We start from the raw sequence: 22,645 nt of genomic DNA, 5'->3' as shown, positions 1-22,645 counted from the left end.
ACGAACGAATTGGCTCCCAAATGCCAAAAACCCGAAGTAAGTGTTCCAGTTTTCGAATGTTTTTCAGAAGCTGAATGTCCGATGCGGTTGTCGGCTATTGTTTCTGGGGCACCTGCGCCAATTGGAAGCCGCGCCTTGGTTTTCGAACGTTTTGGAAGTCAAACGGACTTCCGGAATGGATAACGCTTGAGAACCAAGGTATCACTGTAGATACTTGTATTATGCCCATCAACACTTTACACAGCATGGGGAGAATTTGCATTTGGAAATGCAAAAATTAGCCAAGTAAAAAGAAAAAGGTCCTGAGAGCTTTCCAGCTTGCGGCATTTCAACCTACAGCAGCTTTCTTGTGCTTCAACCTCTTCACTACAGCATGTCTTTCTCCATGACAGGTAAGGATGCAGTAAAAGCCTAATCCCACTTTAGTGGCTGATGAAGCAGGAAAATGAAACACTGCTGCTCTTCTCTCTCTTTTCCAGCTGATTCTTTGCTCTTCTGCATCCCGCAAGTAGCAGATGGAATCATTCAGTGATGCTTTTTAAAGCCTTGAATCAGCTTTGCACTCCCCCCTGACTTTTTTGAAGTTAATTTTTCAAAACAAAAACATTTTAAAACAGTGGCTAGGTTTTCCCATTGCCGGTAGGCAATAGATTTATCTCAGCTGTTTTCTTATTCCAAAGCTTCTCTCAGTAAACGGATGCAATGATTCTATTTGATTTGGTCCTAACCAGCAGACTGAATTATTTAAGTCAAGTTCAATCATTTCATACTCACTGTTGCAATGTTTCATAGCCTTGCTCCTTATACAGTAATTCTTGCTTCATCTGCAAGAGTTCCCTCTTCAGCTTTTTAACCTTGGATGCAAAAACAAATTAGTGAGCCATTTGTTTAAGACAATGGAACACATGGTTGGGATCAGCAATTGGTGTCCCCCCAAGCATTCATTCTTGGTTAGTTGAGGGACTGGACATTACAACCACATGACACAATACCTCTGGGAGTTGACTCACATGTCTGTGTGTGTAATGCTGGAATGTTGTGTCCTATCTCTAGACTTGTAAGCCATTATTAGTTTTGGCACACTATATAAATCCTTTAGCTTCTACAGGAGTAACAGGCAATTTCCACTCTTGGATATGCTAATGCTTACTAATATGGTGTGAAAAAAAGCTGCTCACAAAAGGACTAACTGCTCTGAAAAGGAGTGCAGCATGTGTGTCAGTGTTCAAGATACCCTGCTAGCAGGCATAGCTGGTTTCAACACTACCAGCCTTGCCTATCACATATAAATAAGCCCTTGTTAGTATTTGTTGAACACAAAGGAATTCTATCTTCCTCTTGATGTTCCTGAACAAGCAACTAATGCAAGAGACATGCCAGAATAAGACACCTCTTTATTTGGATAGCCTCATTATAGTAATTAAAGTTGAATTTAACATTTACTTGCTTAAGTTAATTTGTCACTGGATGTGTGCGCATGCCACCTGTTCTCATTCAAGAGACATAGCACCTACTGACATAGCTTGGAGAAAGAGAATGAAACAGAGAGTAAACATGCAAGCGGGAGAGGATCCCCAAAGGCCACTTTTTTTGGTGTGTGTGTCTACACTACACTAACTCAGAAACCAAGATGTTCCCATCTGGAAGTCAATCTACACATGCTACAATATGTACTGCATTTAAAAACAACATTATTTTCTGCTACAACACGCTTCTATAAACCACCAACAAGCATCAACATACCCTAAACCAAGTACAATTCATATTATTGGAACTGCCAAGTGCTATTCGTATTATTAGTACTGCTAATGTCCACGCACACACACCAAATGTGTTTGTATGTGCATGCCACAAAAAACCCAGCAAACATTTCATTTGGATTTCAGTGCCTGGACGGCAAATGTCTAACAAGAAACACTACAGATGACACACATTTCCCCATAGATCTCAAATTAAGCATTCTTACCCTTAATCTTGTAGTGGAGATTTCCGCCTTCAGAATATCAGGGTCATACTTAGTGCTGGAAGAGGAGCTTGAAAATACTTATTAGGAAAATTTAAAGAAAATGGAAAATATATTTAACCAGCTGAGAAATGGCTCATTGTTTAATTGCATCACATTGTTGCATTACAGCCAAAGCTACAGCACGAGAACAACAAATATTCAAATACATTTTCTTTCTATCAACCATAAAATTATTAGAAGATGATACACAAGTGAAAGTTACACAAATGAACAAGCAACTGGCCTTTTTAGGGGGTGTTTAAAACTGGCCCAAGATTAAAATTCATTTTGACACACCCATAATGGGGATGGAGGAAAAATTCATTCACTTTGCATTTTAACAGGAAACTACCTAATTTGCACTTCCTGAACCAGGATGCAAAATAAAACAGAACTATCCTTCAGAATTTGCACCTGTCTGAATCTTGCAATGTAGTTCGCCACTCAAAATATGTGTACAAAAATGTACCATATTAGGGGAAATTGCTTGCAAATTGCACATCAAGCAGAATTTAATTCAAAAATGTGTATGCTAGGAGAAAAGTGCACGAACATGTACACATGCATATAATTTTTGTAGTGACTTTTTATATATATAGCAAACTGATGTGAAAATGGCTGAGAACGGAGAGGAATCAAAACTGACAGTTTCATCCATCACTAGTCTGGAGGTGGTTGGAGGATGGATGGCAGCTAACAGATTGTGGCTGAATCCCAACAAGACAGAAGTATTGTTTCTGTGGGACAGAGGACGGGCAGGTGTGGGGAACTCTCTAGTCTTGAATGGGGTAACTGAGCCCCTGAAGGAACAGCTACCCAACCTGGGAGTCATTTTGGACTCAAAGCTGTCCATGGAGTCACAAGTTAATTCTGTGTCCAGGGCAGCTGTCTACCAGCTCCATTTGGTACACAGCTGAGACCCTATCTGTCTGCATACTGTCTCACCAGAGTGGTACATGTGCTGGTTATCTCCTGCTTGGACTACTGTAATGTGCTCTATGTGGGGTTACCTTTGAAGGTGACTCAGAAACTACAACTAATCCAGAATGTGGCAGCTAGACTGGTGAGTGGGAGCAACTGCCAAGACCATATAACACGGGTCCTGAAAGACCTACATTGGCTCCCAGTACATTTCCGCACACAATTCAAAGTGCTGGTGCTGATCTTTAAAGCCCGAAATGATCTTAGCCCTGTATACCTGAAGAAGCATGGACACTGAGATACAGCACAAAGGGCCTTCTGGTGGTTCCCACACTGCGAGAAATAAAGCTACAGGGAACCAGGCAGAGGGCCTTCTCGGTAGTGGCCCTGTGGAATGCCCTCCCATCAGATGTCAAGGAACTTTTAGAAGACAGCTGAAGGCAGCCCTGTACAGGGAAGCTTTTTAAAGTTTAATGTTTTACTATGTTTTCATATATGCGGGAAGCCACCCAGAGTGGCTGGGGCAACCCAGTCAGATGGGTGGGGTACAAATTTACTACTACTACTACTACTACTACTATTACAACAACAAATGAATGAATAAAAATATACAAATACCGTATTTCTAAGATACGTACAGCTTGTATGAGAACTTGATTTCTCCTTGTAAGCATCATTCAGCCTCACATATTCATCCAAAGCAAGTGCTAGCCTCTGTTCTTTCACATGGTACAGTTCTTTCTGAGTGCTGAGTGCATCTTGTGCTACTGTAAGATAATCTTTCAGCATTTTCTCTTGTTCTTGCCTCCATTGTTTTCTTGGATCTTCTATCTGTGTGGTTTCTGGAGAAATGCAGTTGTAAAAGATTTTATTTAGTACAACAAAACTGGTCAATCTTAGCCACATTCAAATTAGTGATGTCCAAAGGACTTGTTTAAAAAGCTTTGTTCTATTACCTTGCAAGTTTTAAGTGACATCTTTACTGAATCACATTTTGAACCTCTGCATTATCTACCCATTTTTCACCAGACCCAAGCAAGACATACATACTCAAGCAATACAATGGGTCAGAGTAGACCCAAAGAAAATGTTGTTGTTGATTAGTCGTTTAGTCGTGTCCGACTCTTCGTGACCCCATGGACCAGAGCACGCCAGGCACTCCTGTCTTCCACTGCCTCCCGCAGTTTGGTCAGACTCATGTTTGTAGCTTCAAGAACACTGTCCAACCATCTTGTCCTCTGTCGTCCCCTTCTCCTTGTGCCCTCCATCTTTCCCAACATCAGGGTCTTTTCCAGGGAGTCTTCCCTTCTCATGAGGTGGCCAAAGTATTGAAGCCTCAGCTTCATGATCTGTCCTTCCAGTGAGCACTCAGGGCTGATTTCCTTCAGAATGGATACGTTTGATCTTCTTGCGGTCCATGGGACTCTCAAGAGTCTCCTCCAGCACCATAATTCAAAAGCATCAATTCTTCAGCGATCAGCCTTTTTGATGGTCCAGCTCTCACTTCCATACATCACTACTGGGAAAACCATGGCTTTAACTATACGGATCTTTGTTGGCAAGGTGATGTCTCTGCTTTTTAAGACGCTGTCTAGGTTTGCCATCTCCTTTCTCCCAAGGAGCAGGCGTCTTTTAATTTTGTGACTGCTGTCACCATCTGCAGTGATCATGGAGCCCAAGAAAGTAAAATCTCTCACTGCCTCCATTTCTTCCCCTTCTATTTGCCAGGAGGTGATGGGACCAGTGGCCATGATCTTTGTTTTTTTGATGTTGAGCTTCAGACCATATTTTGCGCTCTCCTCTTTCACCCTCATTAAAAGGTTCTTTAATTCCTCCTCACTTTCTGCCATCAAGGTTGTGTCATCTGCATATCTGAGGTTGTTGATATTTCTTCCGGCAATCTTAATTCCGGCTTGGGATTCATCCAGCCCTGCCTTTCGCATGATGAATTCTGCATATAAGTTAAATAAGCAGGGAGACAATATGCAGCCTTGCCGTACTCCTTTCCCAATCAGTTGTTCCATATCCAGTTCTAACTGTAGCTTCTTGTCCCACATAGAGATTTCTCAGGAGACAGATGAGGTGATCAGGCACTCCCATTTCTTTAAGAACTTGCCATAGTTTGCTGTGGTCGACACAGTCAAAGGCTTTTGCATAGTCAATGAAGCAGAAGTAGATGTCTTTCTGGAACTCTCTAGCTTTCTCCATAATCCAGCGCATGTTTGCAATTTGGTCTCTGGTTCCTCTGCCCCTTCGAAATCCAGCTTGCACTTCTGGGAGTTCTCGGTCCACATACTGCTTAAGCCTGCCTTGTAGAATTTTAAGCATAACCTTGCTAGCGTGTGAAATGAGTGCAATTGTGCGGTAGTTGGAGCATTATTTGGCACTGCCCTTCTTTGGAATTGGGATGTAGACTGATCTTCTCCAATCCTCTGGCCACTGCTGAGTTTTCCAAATTTGCTGGCATATTGAGTGTAGCACCTTAACAGCATCATCTTTTAAAATTTTAAATAGTTCAGCTGGAATATCATCACTTCCACTGGCCTTGTTATTTGCAGTGCTTTCTAAGGCCCATTTGACTTCACTCTCCAGGATGTCTGGCTCAAGGTCAGCAACCACACTACCTGGGGTGTACGAGCCATCCATATCTTTCTGGTATAATTCCTCTGTGTATTCTTGCCACCTCTTCTTGATGTCTTCTGCTTCTGTTAGGTCCTTACCACTTTTGTCCTTTATTATGGTAATCTTTGTACGAAATGTTCCTTTCATATCTCCAATTTTCTTGAACAGATCTCTGGTTCTTCCCATTCTGTTGTTTTCCTCTATTTCTTTGCATTGCTCGTTTAAGAAGGCCTTCTTGTCTCTCCTTGCTATTTTTTGGAAATCTGCATTCAATTTCCTGTATCTTTCACTATCTCCCTCGCATTTTGCTTGCCTTCTCTCCCCTGCTATTTGTAAGGCCTCGTTGGACAGCCACTTTGCTTTCTTGCATTTCCTTTTCATTGGGATGGTTTTTGTTGCTGCCTCCTGTATAATGTTGCGAGCCTCCACCCATAGTTCTTCAGGCACTCTGTCCAACAAATCTAAATCCTTAAACCTGTTCCTCACTTCCACTGTGTATTCATAAGGGATTTGATTCAGATTGTATCTTACCGGCCCAGTGGTTTTTCCTACTTTCTTCAGTTTAAGCTTGAATTTTGCTATAAGAAGCTGATGATCTGAGCCACAGTCAGCTCCAGGTCTTGTTTTTGCTGACTGTATAGAGCTTCTCCATCTTTGGCTGCAGAGAATATAATCAATCTGATTACGATGCTGCCCATCTGGTGATGTCCACGTGTAGAGTCGTCTCTTGTGTTGTTGGAAAAGCGTGTTTGTGATGACCAGTTTGTTCTCTTGACAGAACTCTATTAGCCTTTGCCCTGCTTCGTTTTGATCTCCAAGGCCAAACTTACCAGTTGTTCCTTTTATCTCTTGATTCCCTACTTTAGCATTCCAATCCCCTATAATGAGAAGAACATCCTTCTTTGGTGTCACTTCTATAAGGTCTTGTAAGTCTTCATAGAATTTGTCAATTTCAGTTTCTTCAGCAGCAGTAGTTGGTGCATAAACTTGGATTACTGTGATGTTAAAAGGTCTGCCTTGGATTCGTATCGAGATCATTCTATCATTTTTGGGATTGCATCCCAGTACAGCTTTCGCCACTCTTTTGTTGACTATGAGGGCCACTCCATTTCTTTTACGGGTTTCTTGCCCACAGTAGTAGATATGATCGTCATCCGAACTGAATTCGCCCATTCCCGTCCATTTTAGTTCACTGATGCCCAGGATGTCAATATTTATTCTTGCCATCTCATTTTTGACCACATCCAACTTACCCAGGTTCATGGTTCTTACATTCCAGGTTCCTATGCAATATTTTTCTTTACAGCATTGGACTTTCCTTTCGCTTCCATGCATATCCGCAACTGAGCGTCCTTTCGGCTTTGGCCCAGCCGCTTCATCAGCTCTGGATCTACTTGTACTTGTCCTCCGCTCTTCCCCAGTAGCATGTTGGACGCCTTCCGACCTGAGGGGCTCATCTTCCAGTGTCATAACTTTTATATGCCTGTTGTCTTTGTCCATGGAGTTTTCTTGGCAGGGATACTGGAGTGGCTTGCCGGTTCCTCCTCCAGGTGGATCACGTTTGGTCAAAACTCTCCACTATGACCTGTTCATCTTGGGTGCCCTGCTCGGCATAGTTCATAGCTTCTCTGAGTTATTCAAGCCCCTTCGCCACGGCAAGGCAGTGATCCATGAAGGGGCCAAAGAAAATAATGAAAGTCAATTAATTTTGATAGCTCTACCCTGAGAAGGACTAACACTGAATACAACTGATGGATCCAATAACATTTTTGTCCCATGGATATTTAGGTATAAAACATGTTAAGAACTGAAATTACTTCCAAAGTATCTTAGGACTGAAGAAGTTTAAGTGAAAAAGCAATTTTTACATGCAACATGTATGATGTTATGCTCTATGTTCTTTACTACTTTCAGCCTGCTGTTCTCCTATATAAAAGGCAGAAAAGAATGTTTAAACCTTTAAGGCATTTCAGATAAAGATTCAGGTTTTAAGAAAATCTCAGGTCAATGAGTTCAATTTATGTTGATGAAAGATGCTATAGTGTATAACTCTTAAACAGTACTTTATATCTTCAAAGCTCTCTAGGAAAACATTAATCCAAGATACTGATTTAGGTTCAAGTGCTTCTCCTAGCTCTAACGTTAGTTACATATACTTCTCGAAGACACTTTCTCTACTTTTGCCTACTTAAATTATCCAGTGCAAACAGTAACTCCAATGCACCATAATAGACTTTAAACATATGTTTGGTTAGCTTCTGCTGCAGCAGAGGAAGGTCCCTAGTGGTATCAATTGCCAATAATGCTCAATAGTCCTACACATTTAATCTTCCTACTGCTACACTTTGATGTGAATTCAAGAGGCAAGTAAATGAGGAAGTAGCTCTTTTTTAAAAAAAAGAAAAAGGAATCAGAATGCTTCCCATGCGCCCCCTTAAACTCAAATACAGTTTATGTAGGTACATTTGTATGGAAAGTTTTGCCAAATATACTCAAAACAAGACTAGAGATAGATAGTATTTGTTTTAACACAAGCATATGGAAGGAAAATAAGAGGTGCCAACTTTATATACCGCTGATTTCTCATACGCTTAATAGGATGCTTCTCCCCATCCAAATAATTTTGTTGGTCTCAAGGGAGAGTGATGTGAGCCTCCAGGGGTCAAGTCAAACTGCTGTTGTTAGCAGCATCAAAGTGACCTCCCTGGGGTGCAAGCCTGGACTGTGTGCATGGAGGTCCTGGGCTGCTCAGGCGACGACCTCCCTCTCAGCCTCGCCGATCTGCTCCAAAGGAAACCAGAGCAATACATTTGGCACCAACCTGGCTGCAGGAGTTGCTGAAAGAAGTCGTACAAGGCACCATCCAACCATCTTAGGGATTCCACTCTGGGTTTGTGTAGGGTTTACTCCTTTGCCTTTTCTTCTCCCAAAGATATCTCACAAGGCAATGGAGGTTTAGGATCAAAGTTTTCCATCTGATGGGCTACCTCCCCAGGTTGATGAGCCCCACCTGCCCCTCACTTTCCTCTACAGCAAACGCAGAAATTGCCTTCTTGACCATTTTACCCACTACTTGTCTCATCCACTCAATCCAGTGCAGCCTGTCTTCACATGCAGGGAAAGTCCCTAATTCATTGAGGGTTTGAGATCCATTGTATACCATCACCTGGTTTAGCTGGGTTGTCAAAGCTATTCACTGGGGTGTGGCCATTGTCACATGCTGACAGCTTTTAGGAGCCACAGGTGAAAGCTCAGTGCAGGGTGGGGACAAACTATCCCAGAAGGAGCACAATGTGTCTCTCACCAGAGGCACGACCCCTCCCCTAACACCCCATACAAATAATTTTTATACAAAGCAGAGAAGCTGGCAAAAGCCACATGCAGTCAAGGCAAGCAGAAATAAAGAGGTGTTTCCCAAGCAAAGACAGAGCACAGGAGATGTTCCCTCCATTGCCCTTGTCTTCAAAATGCACCTTTTTTCCTCCTTTCACAGAGAAAGGGGGAGATCATCCCTATGGGCACCAGCATACATCCTTAAATCTCAGAGCCAGGAGCCAGGAGCAAGTCTTTCCCTTGGGCATCATGAGGCAGAAAAATCTCTGGAGAAATTCTAGTTTTTTGTGTGTGCCTTTTTTTTTTTTTTTTTTTTTGCATACACACTAACCTATGCAAAAATAACAATTATTGGGGTGGTTAAGGGGAAGTGATCATGAAAGCAAACCCAAAGCATCAAATGGGATTTCATAATGATTCTACAATCAAACAGGATAAAGGCAGTTCTGTTGGGCTTTGGGGGATGAATGTAATGATTGCGGTTGTACTTTAAGAGAGCAGCACTAGTCGTAATGGAAAATAATCTCACAAGAGAGAAAAGCCATATCTGCGAACACATTTCAGGTAATTGCTCAGTAGGTTTAAGTCAGGATTGCTCAATGTGTGGCCCAAACTAAAGGAGTAGCCTGCAGAGTCCTAAAATGTGGCCCACAGCAATGCTGTCCTTGTGACTGTAGGACAAGGACAAAGCTGTTTCAATGCAGGGTGTGCGTTTTTTAGCACTTACAGTCTCACAAATCAAGCAATTTTATTTATTTTCGCCTTTAAGAAACCTCATGTGGCCACAATTTTTGTTTCTGAATATGAAAACAAAATCAGTTGTGATCGTCTCAGTCCTGAAAAGCTGGTGATATTGTTTCTGAAACGTTCCAGGTTTAGGAAAAATTAAGATCCTTTCGAATAATAATTTCCAAACCCTACGTTTTCTAAAGATGGCGTCCACTCTATGGCTGTTACAAGAAATAGCATGAAAAGGTTCACTGTCTGACAAGTGGCAAACGGGTATATAAATTAAGGCTATGTGGGTGAATTTCAGCCTACTGGGGGTTTCACAGGCCATCTATTCCTAACAGCAGGGCAGTGTACTTTTACATCCACGAAGCAGCGGGACAAAAGCCAGTCCTGCTTGCATTAAAGAAAAAGGTTCCCCTTGCCCTTCAAGGTAGCAAAGCCAAAGCTGGATACACCACACAGCAAGCATCTGCAGAATATTTGCTGCAACCTTGCTTCCCTCAAATAAGAGCAACTGGAATAAGTCAGACATAATTCAAGCTTGCCTTTGGTAGCAGAGCAGAAGAGAGCAGTACGCCTATGCTGTTTCAGAACTGCTGTTACTTGGAACATACTGGGACAAATGATGACAGCAAAATAGCATATTTTGCAGTAAAAATAATTTTCAGAGCACCAGTTAAATATGAGCCCATAAATTCGATTCATAAACACCGTTTATTCCCAATAAAAACATATTTACTCAGAGAGCATTCTGCATGCAGGTATGAAGCTCTGGTCTGCGCTGCAATCTACCTGTATAAATTTCAGTGCAATTGTAATTCCATAACAAAAGAGCATTTCTCTTGACTCTGTCAGGCTTGATTGAAATGTCATACCATGGAATTGATCTCTATTCTTTGAGTTAACTGTCCTTTTGTGTAAGGCATATGGTGTTTCTGGGGATCATGAACATTTGTATTCTTGTTCTTCCATAGTGGAGAACAGCAAGTAATTTCAGGCTAGGTTGTCAATTTCTTGTGCTGAGGGAGGAAAAAAGAACTCAAATCTTTGGACCCATTTGCTCTTCTAAGCTGCTGGCTCAAATAAAAATTTTATGCACTTAAAGAAAGCAGTGAGGGACCAGAGTTTTCTCTTCCTCTGACTAAATAGCTTGTAGACAACACAGTTTCCCATCTTTCTCGAGACAAGCACAACACTGTAATATAAGAGACTGTACCTCTGTTGTCACACATTGTCTTATGTACCTTTTGTCGGTATGACTTTGTTGGAAAATTAAGTCCTCTGCCTTACATTTCCCGAGACTATCAGAAAAGAAACTGAAATACACTGAATCACATGTTTAAATCCTTGGGATGCTTGAAGAAATGAGAAATTTAAAAGCACCCAACTGTCACTGTTCAGCTTCAAGCTGCAAATGGAAAAGCAACTCTGCTACCAGACCTGTGAAATCCAAAATGACATTCTGTAGCCAGGTGGACAGTCCCTTTTCAACAGCCCCAAATGTTGGGAAAGGGATGGTCATCAGAACCATGGTGGGAGGGGAAAGCATTAAATATCCCCTCCCTCCTTGCTGAAGTCCCAATCCTGATCCCCCTACCCCAGCTATAACTTAGGGAGGGAAAACAAATCAAGCTACAGTAGAACCTCTTCTTACGTCCTGCTCTACTTAGGCCCGTTCCAAGTCACGACCGTGGCAAACCCAGAAGTAAACACCGGGTTTGCCGTGATTCGCGTATATGCAGAAGCGGCTGCCGCCGTCTGCACATGCACGGAAGCGGGCTGCCGCTGAATGCGCCTATGCACAATGGCACTTTTACCAGCGACCCATTTCGCCATAAGGACAGGCCTCCGGAACGGATTGTGGTCTTGAGTAGAGGTTCCACTGTAAAGGCAATGCTATTTGGAAAAAGAAAGGGTTAACGGGACAGAGCAGAATCCTACAGAAGGGACATTGTAATTAATGGGGCTTACTCCCAAGGCAGAGTGTGCAGATTTGCAGAAAGAGCATGCTGTGTTTGAACAAAACAGTATTTTAGTGCTAACACAACCCAGCCCCCCCCCCCAGTTTGAAGCTGTTCTTTATGAAAAATGAAATCAAACCCAACTACCATACATTTAATGTAAAATCAAATAGTCCGTAAAACACCAGGTACTTTTATTTTTCATGGGTTTCCTTTCAAAACATCTACTGAAGAAGCTTTACTTATGTTTCTCCCTACTTAAAGAGAAAGTGTATTACCATCATACAATTGAAATGTCAAACGTAAAACAAAACCTAAAAAGCAAAAAGGGGGACTGAACCCCAGTCCAATCAACGTAGATGTAATTCATTAATTGCTAGCGTGATTAGCCACCTAATCAACACTTCATAAAGTATGGCATGCTTCCATCAACCCTAAAAATTGGAGCCATGCATCTTTTCTACAACATGCTTTTTGACTGCAAGTCATTAGTGCACAATTCACGCTGCGAAGACTAGGTCAGCATAATTAAACACCCACTCATGAAACTGGCTAACAATCTGTTACTTACCTTCTTTACCAACAATAGCATGCAAAACTAGAATTTCTAAATTTATCAAGCTTGCTGCTGTATTCTAGTGTTGGCATGGCTAGGTGAGATCCATGGAAAGTAACTTAACTAAAAACGTTACCATGGGGGGTCAAGACTTCAGGAAGCCACTGAATTCCTGCAGATATGTCATCTCTGCTCTACTGGTTAGCTGGGTGGTGAAGGTGGCATCTCTTGAAAGCTAGGTGTATACAGGTGTCCTTTCCACAAACTGATTGATCCCAATCAATCCCAATGGGGCGAGGGTATCTGCACCCTATATAAAGGAGTCATTAACCCACAGCTGAATGACAACGCGGAAGAAGCTAAGAGAAAGCAGGTCACTTTTGGAGCTCAGACATTTCCATACTAAAGCATTAAATTAACCAAGGTCCATATGTCAAACCCTGAAACAAAGAGGCAATCTGCCAAAACTTCAATCAGAAGCTAGCTGGTAAGCACGCTGGTGCTTCTTAAAGCTTCAGAAAGTAGAAGGGAAAGTAATAGTATTATCCTTCTTGACTTCACCATGACTGCATCTTCCCTTCCATCTCAGGCAGTGCATTGATTCCCCATTGCAGTCCCAGGTGCAAAGGACATACAACAAAAGGCACAGGACAAGAGTGTTGGAAGGAAATAAGTCCATAACTTTCATTCATTGCGGATGTCAGGTGGTTTGATGTAGGCATTGGGTATGTATCCTGAAATCAACAAGCCCGTGTGCAGGTTGATGATTAAACAGAGTTGACCAAGGTAAAGGGTCACCCCGCAACACGCATCACATCTGGGTGACCCACCAAGGTCACCATGAAAGGGGTGCAGTGGTCAACCCCTGAGCTGAGTATCTGGACATGCGGCACCCCGTAACCTCCCTTAAGGGGATACATGACAACAGAGCAGTGGGGAGCACCTCCTGGCCATGTCGGCTAAGGATCCATCCCAACGCCTCTTCTGGCACTCACAAGTTGGTGGGAACGGGCATTAGCTGACATAAATGTTTCTAGGCAAACACTTCCTGTTCCAGTGCTCCTTACTGGGATCTCCAATCCCAATCCTGCCAGGACTTGTACAGAAAAGGGCCCAGGAGCAAATAATCCTCTCATTGCCAGTATACTTCACCTATGTCTCCAGGTACTAAAGAACAGTCTGTGCCGTTGATTCAGAGCAAGACACAAGACATTTGTTCGGTCTATAACCTCTGAGAACCTTACAAGGGAACCATTCATAAGCAGCAGGAAGTCGTCAACAACAACAATGGACACAAACGCTTTACAAAAAAACAACAATGGACACAAACATACAAATTGCCATATTGTGATGAAGGGTCATGAAGTCTGCATCATAGTGAGAGTCATCAGACATCGGCATTTTCATTTGAAGTTAGTAGATGTTTTAGAAAAAACCATTTATATGCTGAGATCTCAAGCCGAGGTGTGTGTGTGTGTGTGTGCGCGCGCGTTGTTTAAATCCATCATCTGCCTCCATGCATTTGGCACAGGAGGGAAATCCTGCCAGAAACATAAAAGTAGCAACACGGGGGGTGAGGGTGGATAAAACATGTGAACATGTTGCTGAAATGGCCACAAATGATACATCGTATTACACAACACTTTTCAGATCATGATGGGTGAGATGCTTACATCGGTTAGCAGCTTCAGGCTCCTGCAAAATATTTTGACTTGGTTAAACATTAATTCCAACACTGTGGCTTGTGAGAAGTGGAGAGGATTTCTAGCAACTTACAAGTCAAGCTGTTATAAGAAGGTGTCTTTTCCCAAGACATTTGAGAATAATGCTGTGTTTTTTCTAGTTGTAATTGTACCTGTCCTGTGCAGAAAAAAGAGGATTACCTGTTCTTTCAGCAATCAAACCTAGTGTTAGTCTTTTGAGGGGAAAACTGTACAGATGTTATATGGGCAACAGTACTTGTTTGCTTAGATACGTCTTGAGGTTTGGTCCAACTCGTTTTTGTGTGTGTATGAATATAGCATTAGATTCTGTTTTCTCTTCTCCTGCCTAAGCATCAGAATCCAGACTCAGAACTGAGCCCCAATGAGATCTCCTGTGCAGAGGAGGAGGAACATGGTCCCAGAGAGCCCTCTAGCACAAATGGAGACCTGGGTACTCCATGCTTCATGAAGCTCAGCTAGAGGCCCTTCCCTATAATAATAGTCTTCCACTATGGGCCTCCAATATGAGGGACCCCATTGTCCCTTATTGGGACCTTGATTCCAGACCTGGGCTTGCCCATCATTCTCTCCGGGACTCCAGAACTAGTGGCAATTCTGCCTGGGCAGAAGTTTCGGTATGGTGACTCAATCCCCAACTAGCAGCCTCAGACCTACCATCCATCTGGACTACTTAGAAGGGAACCCCAAAGGTGCTCTGGATACTGGCTGTGAGAAGCTCCAGAAAGATGTGAAGTTATAGGTCCACTTAAAAAACAACAACAAAAAACCACCACAGTCTCTGCAATGCTATATTTCCAGAAAAAGAGGTGCCAAAACTCACCATGAACGCCTCTCTTGTTCTCTTATAATGGCAATGGCACCCACCTGAGAGGTGCTGGAACTGAGTTTTGGTGGGGCGAGTTCTGGTTGGGGCGGGGGGAAAGCCCTGAGTCTCTGGCTGCTAAGCGTTGATGCAACAGAGCAACAACTCCAGGAGGTAGCCCTTCCTTATTCTTGCATTTCCTTGCGCCATATTTTTTCAGTACAATCTCCTTGCCTGGCTAGAACAGGCCACGTAAGTTCTGACTGTGCAAACAGCTTACCAAAGCCTCTCTTGTATATAGTAACTCAACTGTAGAACCAGAAGTTGTGCACAAACAATAACTAATCAATGTGGGTTGTGACAGTGACTGTGCCACCTCTCTCACAAGTTTCTGAATATATATATATTTACCTCACACATACACCCACCATTTCTCTGTCAACAGCCTACATAAAGCTACTATTGGTAGACATGTTGCCCTTATTTTGTACCAGTGTTGTAATTCTGAAATTATGTGAAAAGCCCTGAGGTACCTTTTCAAAAAGAAAATTGCATACATGAGTTAGGTGAACTTAAATATATTTTGAGCAAGCTAAAGACTAAACTAAACAAGGGATTCTTCTTAACTGTTTTTGCTTTCTGATCCTGAGCCTACAATACAAATTGGGAACTTATCCAAGCAGCGCTGCTGATATGCAACTTTGATTTATTGAACTGCAACACTGAAACCATACCAAAATGAAAAAAGGAGGTAGTAAATCAAGCCCAACAGTCATCACATACTGAAAGTCAATTCTTCAGAACGGCTAAGGGGTGGAAATCACTGCTTGGGATTCTTACGGTTTCAACAATAATACTTAACATTTATGTGGGGCTTTGGTTGGCATATTTGAACATTCATCCTATAATCCACCACCATGTAAGGTTAGTGACTATTATCATCCTCATCTTTCTGAAGAGAACAGAGGCTGAGAAAGCAGTGCCTTAACTACGGCCTCTTCATGAATTCTTGGAAAGGACAATCCTAGAACCAGGAACACCATGGCTGACAGCTCTCAGTCTTAGCCACTACACCATGCCAGCTGTTTCAAAAGAATTCAGGCTACATGAAAAGGCTTGGGATGCAACATTATCCTCCTACCTGCAATAATAGCCGGCATAGTTTGGCATCCATTTCTTTTAAAAAGCAAAATGCTCATGGTCTGAAAAAAGGGAGATATGTTGCTTCCACAGTACAAAGACTAACAGTAACGCAAGTGGTGCAGCTGTTAATACATCATCTACATTTCTGCACAACTGATAATGTATACAATGCCTCCCCGAACTGCCATTTCTACAGCTAAAAGTTAATGAAACTTTTGGTAAACTCCTGTGTGCTGCAGTTAGCAATTATCAGACCGTTGCATTCCAGGCAGGAGAATTAAAGCTATAATCTCAACTTTAGCATGTAAGACAAATGACCTGCCTCTGACCCTTATCACAGGCAGTTTACCATCCAGTAACTCAAACAAAGAATGCTCTCTTCAGAACACCCACTCCAATACCCCACATACCTGATGTCTACTGCGCTCCAGAAAAGTTTCACCAAAATTGCTCCGTCAACATGGATTAATCTACCACTAAGAGAGCATTAAGTACCTGAAACCTCAGTCTCAAACAATGAGGTAAAACCAGTTCAGCAAAACAAAAGTACACCCACTCCACTACCTTCCATAAAACACATTTACAAAACCTCACCCCTACACACATTTTAAAACCCACAGCAGGAGAAGAGGCAGTTCATTACAAATATGTGTATTTTGTTGCATTCCAGTGCAGCATGCCCAGTAAAAACCCGCCGTGTAAACAAATTCCAAACAGGCTGTCTCAGGTTTGCTATAGGCATAGTTTGTATCTTGTTTGTTTCTTAATCCTTGACAGCTCAAGTATGGATCTAAGCCCTGTAAAGATTTTTAGCAAACTACAAAACATACTACTTTATGGCCTCTGATTTTAATGCAGTTTTAATCTTATTTCTCAGACAAGCCATGTCCGGCTATAATCTAGGATAATAATAACCAATAGCTGGTCCATGGCTCTCCTTTCTTCACAGAATGCTCTTTAGATGGACCGTTATGACTTCAGTAAGCCACCTTTTAATATTTATCAGGGTCAATTAGAATATAAATGTTTTAATCGTTTCTTACTCAAGTGATAACCCCTTTTTTGCTGGAGACAAGAATTGCTGCAGTCCCTTGGAGCCTGGTTTTATTTTGATATGAGTATTCGTTAGCAAGACCCTACTATTATATCTGATGCTTAGTGATAAAATGTCACTGCAAGGCTATACACACTACATTGGTTTAGAGTAAATGTGCATATGGGTGGAGAATAGGGATGATCATCATAACATGGGGAAACCCTATGAGCATACATGTACAGGCTCTTTCACAAGTTATGGTATACAAACATGAAGGATGTTACTTTGTTCCCTCTGTGGCGAGGCTGAGAGTACACCAATGTAGTTCATGAAGTACTCAGGCTTTTCCTTTCCTTTTTGTGCTATGTCTACTCTTCCAAAATTGGTTTTATTGTTATTAAAAACAATTTTTAAAATTTCAAGCACCACAAAGCTCAGACAGTTCCAAGAAGATTAATCTCTTCACTACTTTTTAACAAGTAACATCTCAGCAGCACAGATGACAGAAATTCTTAAATGAAAAGTAGTAAGCAATTACACTGGGTTGCATCCAATGCTATGCTTGTGAACTTCTGCTTGTGCAATGGAACGTCACTCTGTGCAGCCCACGTGCAACTCCCAACTAATAATTTTGGGACCATTTGTGTGTCATTAGATCAGCTACTTATGAGGTTTTTACATCACCCATACTGTCAGAAGTACAGTGGTACCTCGAGTTACAAACACCTCAGGTTACAAACACTTCAGGTTACAAACTCCACTAACCTGGAAGAGTTACCTCAAGTTGAGAACTTTGCCCTAGGATGAGAACGGAAATCGTGTGCTGGCAGTGCAGAGGCAGCAAGAGGGCCCATTAGCGAAAGCACGCCTCTAGTTAAGCACAGTTTCAGGTTAAGAACAAACCTCTGGAACGAATTAAGTTCATAACTAGAGGTACCACTGTAGCAAAATGCAGTCTCTAATGTCTGGATGAGGGACATTAACTTATCAACTGAGAAACTTCTACCTATGGCAAAGAATTCTGGGGCAAGTTCTGGGGCAGACATACAGCTTACATGGGGTGCTAGTCAGGTCTACTGAGCCTAATGAGAACGCATCCCAAAAAACACCCAGCATTCCCTGTGGTTGCACAATGCAGGGAAAGATTGACATCTGTGAGCAAGCTGGCTTTCATGGAAGCCTGCCTGCTATGACTCACCTTCACTTTGAGGATCCCTCGGTTTGAAAACCACAGCACAAAAGCAATTATGAATATATGGTTATATTTAGATTTAATGCAGTTTCCTATGAATATATTTACTGAATATTGTTCCAGCATCTTCTGGATTTTGTGTTTCTGGCATACAGAGAGACCAATTAGAAAGTTAAGTTTTGGCAAAGATGGGGAGTTATTCCTTATGTTTGTATAAACAGAAAAACAGAATGTTTCAATTAGTGGCACAAAGGTTTTAAGGTTAACAGTCAATCCTGTGCAGTTCTGATCTCCATTTTGAGAACCTCAGTTTTAAGTGTCCTTGACAGACAGAAGGATATAAGAGCAGTTTTTTTAACAGGAAGGAAGGAAGGGGGGGATAGCAGCGGTAGACATTCATTTATTTTCTTAGGAAAAGCACTAAAAGAATTGCTATGGGGAGTTTTGACTGTCTCATAAGAAATCTCTCCTCTTCAAGTTCTTGTTAAGAGTCTAACAACAGAGTCTAATCTGGCTAAGCCTTCTTATATAATCAATAAAGCACTTAGAGAAAACACTTACGGTTTATGTGGTCGATATAGTAGACACCAATCTGAGGATCGTATGCAGCTTCCCATCCCCATGGTAGCTCATCTCCAACACAGTCTGCAAAGGATAATGGCTTTGTTAACCTAAAAACAAAACCAGAAAGTAATTGAATTAAGATTATGGAATTTTTCCTAGACATACACATGCAGAAAATTAGGCAAAGTAATTCAGAAGTGTCACTTCAGGCACTATACTGTTCAATATCTCCACTTTCAAACGAGGAAGAGAGAAAGGCTTGTTTAGGATGAACTGACAAGGGTAAGAGGCTAAAAAACCAATGTCTGAGATGTCTAAACAGAATCAAGGAAATCTTCAATATATGCCTTTTTTCAAGGCCAAACAGGATGCCATTCTGGAACACCCATTTTCCAGAGCTACAATGTGCTGTCTTTGCTCTAAAAATCGGAGCCCCTCCTCAATGGGGCAGAGACGAATTAAACTGGACAGGCATCATCCCATATAAACCCAGAAGACAAATTTGAAGATTTGCCTAATTTAGGGTTAAAAATGTAAGAGCTTGCTGGATCAGGCCAATGGTCCATCTAGTCCCACATCCTGTTCTCACAGTGGCCAACGGGATGCCTGTTAGAAAGGCTCGCCCGGCGCTTTTGTTACATATCTTTAGTGCCAGGAAAAACATTCCTCATCTCCCAGGTCTTTGGCTACCGTATTTTTTACTCTATAAGACTCACTTTTTCCCTCCTAAAAAGTAAGGGAAAATGTGTGTGCGTCTTATGGAGCGAATGGAGGCTGCGCAGCTATCCCAGAAGCCAGAACAGGAAGAGGGATCGCTGCTTTCGCTGCACAGCAATCCCACTTGCTGTTCTGGCTTCTGGGATTCAGAATATTTTTGTGTATCTGAAGAAGTGTGCATGCACACGAAAGCTCATACCAAGAACTAACTTAGTTGGTCTTTAAGGTGCTACTGGAAGGAATTTTTTGTTTTATTTTTTTTCTTGTTTTCCTCCTCCAGAAACTAGGTGTGTCTTATAGAGTGAAAAATATGGCGATTAAACAATCTATGGTGGGGTTTTGTTACTATGTTATGTATATTTGTGTTCTTGTATTGTAAACCCCCGTGATCCTCAGATGAAGGGCAGTAGAGAAATTTTATAAACAAAAATGAAACAAAAAGCCCACAAGCATGATTTGGGCACAAGAGCGTTCTCTCCCCTCCTTTGGAATTCAGTAATTCACAATGAGAAGCATTACTGTGGAGGCAGAGGATAGCCATCATGCCTAGTAGCCATAAATACCCTTCTCCATGAATGTGTCTAATCCTCTTTTAAAGCAGTCTAGGTTGATGGCCATCATTGTCTCCTGTGAGATTGAGTTCCACAGTTTAACTGTGCACTGCATGAAGAAGTCCTTTTGTTTATCAATCTTCCAACATTCAGCTTCTCCAGATGTCCATGGGTTCAAGTGTCATGAGAGGGAGAAAAACTTTTCTCCATCCACTTTCTCCATGCCTCCTACTTGCCTTTTCTATACAGTAGAAAGTCCCCAACCCTGCAATCTTTCTCATATATATATATATATATATATATATATATTTCTGTCTTACAATTTAAAATACTCATTTTACATCCTTAAGGTATCAATGACTTCCCTTCTTCTCTTTCCATGGTTCATTTTACATATCGTAAATCCCTGCATATTTTACGAAAACTATACCAATCAGTATTCCATCCATCAAAAGTTATTTACACTGTTGAATTTATCTTAATGCTGCCAGCGTTTTCAGCTGTACACAATTATTTCCCATATATTCAATAAACGTTTTCCAATCTTCTTTAAACATATGTTCTTCTTGTTCTCTTCTTCGATATGTTAAGTCTGCAAGTTGTGCCAATTCTATCAACTTAAGTTGCCGTTCTTCTTTGGTTGGGACCTCGCTCGTTTTCTATTTTGGGGCTAACAAAACATGGGCCGCAGTATAGTAGCATACATACCGTAAATAATACATACACAAGGTTGATTGTCCTTTTATTAACCTTGTTAAGGATTCTTGTTAAGAGACTCTGTTGTAGTATACTAACCTAGGAGGGAAACTAGGCTTTATTTCACCCGAGTCAAAGACCCAGTTTGGCACTCACCCCATGCACATTTGCATACACACACACACACAGAAAGAGAGAGAGAGAGAGAGGGAGGGAGGGAGGGAGGGAGGGAGGGAGAGAGAGAGAGAGGCTGGAAGTGTCAATGGCGCCTCTCTTGTGGCTTCATCCAGGGCAAAGCACCCTGCTAGCCGTCTACGGCTACGGCTCTGCCTAACCCAAACATCTAATAAATAATTGCAGAAAGATGTCTTGGGACAGAAACAACTTGCTTCTTGCTAGAGCAGGATCTATCAGCAAATGCCATGAACTGTCATGATGTGAGCAAAGAGGCTATAATATCGCTAGAAACTGAAGTCTGAGGGATATCAAAAAGGGTGAAGCCATTTCACCACTCTAACCTTGAACTCAATTTCTGACCAAAGTTAGGAACTTCAGAGGAATATAGAAGACTGACAAGGAAGCCAAGAATCTGGCTTAATAAAAATAATACTGAAAGGCAATTTATACAGTAAAATGCAACAGCATGATATGCTGATCAGATCTATGGGCTGTAACTACCCAAGAAAAAACCTGGGGGGTGGTATGATAGCAAATAGATCACTGAAGACATCGGCTCTGTGTGCTGGGGAAGTGAGAAGGAAAATTCAGTGATGGGAATTCACAGGAAATAAATTGAAAATGAAACAGCAAGTATCATAATATCGTTATATAAATCTATAGCAAACTCACATTTAGAATACTAAGTATGTTGTTTCTGCTTTCCCTAACTTAGGGTGGATATCATAGAGCCTTACAGGGTACAAATAAAAATCTCCTGATTTTCTCTCAGGAGAAAGGCAAAAGGTAGGGCCAGCCAGAGTGGTGTAGCTATTACAGTGCTTGACTAGAAGCTGGCAGGCCTTGAGTGCAATTTCAACTCAGTCATGAGGCTCACTGGGTAATCTTGGGCAAGTTTCTAAATCTCCATCTCACAAGGTTGTTCTGAGAATAAAGTGGGTGGGAAAAGAACTACAAGCTTGTGGGACAGGGATGATTAAGTGGCAATAAAATAAACAAACAAATAAAAAAACCTAAATAGGGTTGGGTCGCTTAGTTAAGATGAAAATACGATGGGATGGGAGGCAGAAAAAAGAGAAAGGTTGATGCAGTTATGAACCAGTGTGCGAAGACAGGAGGAAATCAAAAGTCTTCCTCTCTCACTAGCACTTTAAACAGTTCACTCTCTGCTGAACCTTCTCCTTTAGAAGGTGGTCTTTATGCAATTCCAGTTAATATTTAAGCATGAAATTTTTCATGTAGCTGGTTTGGGGGAAAGCACAACAAAACACAATATTTCATAAGAAACAACAGGATAGATATGGATTGTGGCTAACGTGGTGTGTATACCACTTCCCAAACCAGTGATGGGAGCTCACTGAATGTAGACAAAATTGGAGTGTTTACACAGACTATGTGTAAACTCACTCTCGCCTTCTTTGCTCCTGTTTTTTAGACTGCAAGTTCTCTGGGGCAGAGATCTGTTATTTCATTACAATGCTTGAAAATTAATGGTTCTATTTACAGGCCACCACAGTACATTTGTGTTGTCTGTCCACTGATCTGGGAAGCAGAAGCAAGCAGTGCAAAGCTGGAAAAACAGGCAGGAGTGCTGGCCCAACCAAGTGCCATAGTTAGGCTTGCCACAAATGTGTCACAAATCTCCACTGCCTCTGCCAATTCATTCAGTTTGGTCACCCATGGTCCAGCCAATGTGCTTCTTCATGAATGAAAATGGGGATTCTCTGTCCCATCTAGGATAGCTGCATAACCAAGGCTAAAACTTGCAGCATCTGCAAGTAAGTGCTTCAAAAATAACAATAATATCCTAAAGATTAACAAATTTTCAAATGTGATACCCTAAAGATTAGCAAATTTTATTATGGTATAAACTTGTGTGGACTAGAGTTCACTTCATCAGATGTAATCCTCAG

The 22,645-nt window shown here is 41.7% G+C and overlaps 1 protein-coding gene across 2 annotated transcripts in view; it reads right to left on the bottom strand.

The window, feature by feature from the left end:
- WWC2 (WW and C2 domain containing 2) overlaps positions 1-22,645 on the bottom strand; it is a 114,552-nt gene that overhangs the window by 55,922 nt on the left and 35,985 nt on the right. For both annotated transcript variants that reach the window (XM_079991363.1, XM_079991364.1), the window contains exons 2-5: positions 18,589-18,698; positions 3,565-3,768; positions 1,967-2,043; positions 775-854 (exon numbers count right to left, since the gene is read on the bottom strand). In XM_079991363.1, coding sequence (XP_079847489.1) covers positions 775-854; positions 1,967-2,043; positions 3,565-3,768; positions 18,589-18,698 — 471 coding nt within the window. The remainder of the gene's footprint in view (positions 1-774; positions 855-1,966; positions 2,044-3,564; positions 3,769-18,588; positions 18,699-22,645) is intronic.

Source organism: Podarcis cretensis, assembly GCF_951804945.1.
Source record: "Podarcis cretensis genome assembly, chromosome: 9".
In the NCBI taxonomy this organism is placed as follows: domain Eukaryota; kingdom Metazoa; phylum Chordata; class Lepidosauria; order Squamata; family Lacertidae; genus Podarcis; species Podarcis cretensis.
This window is presented reverse-complemented; position numbering and strand designations above follow the sequence as displayed.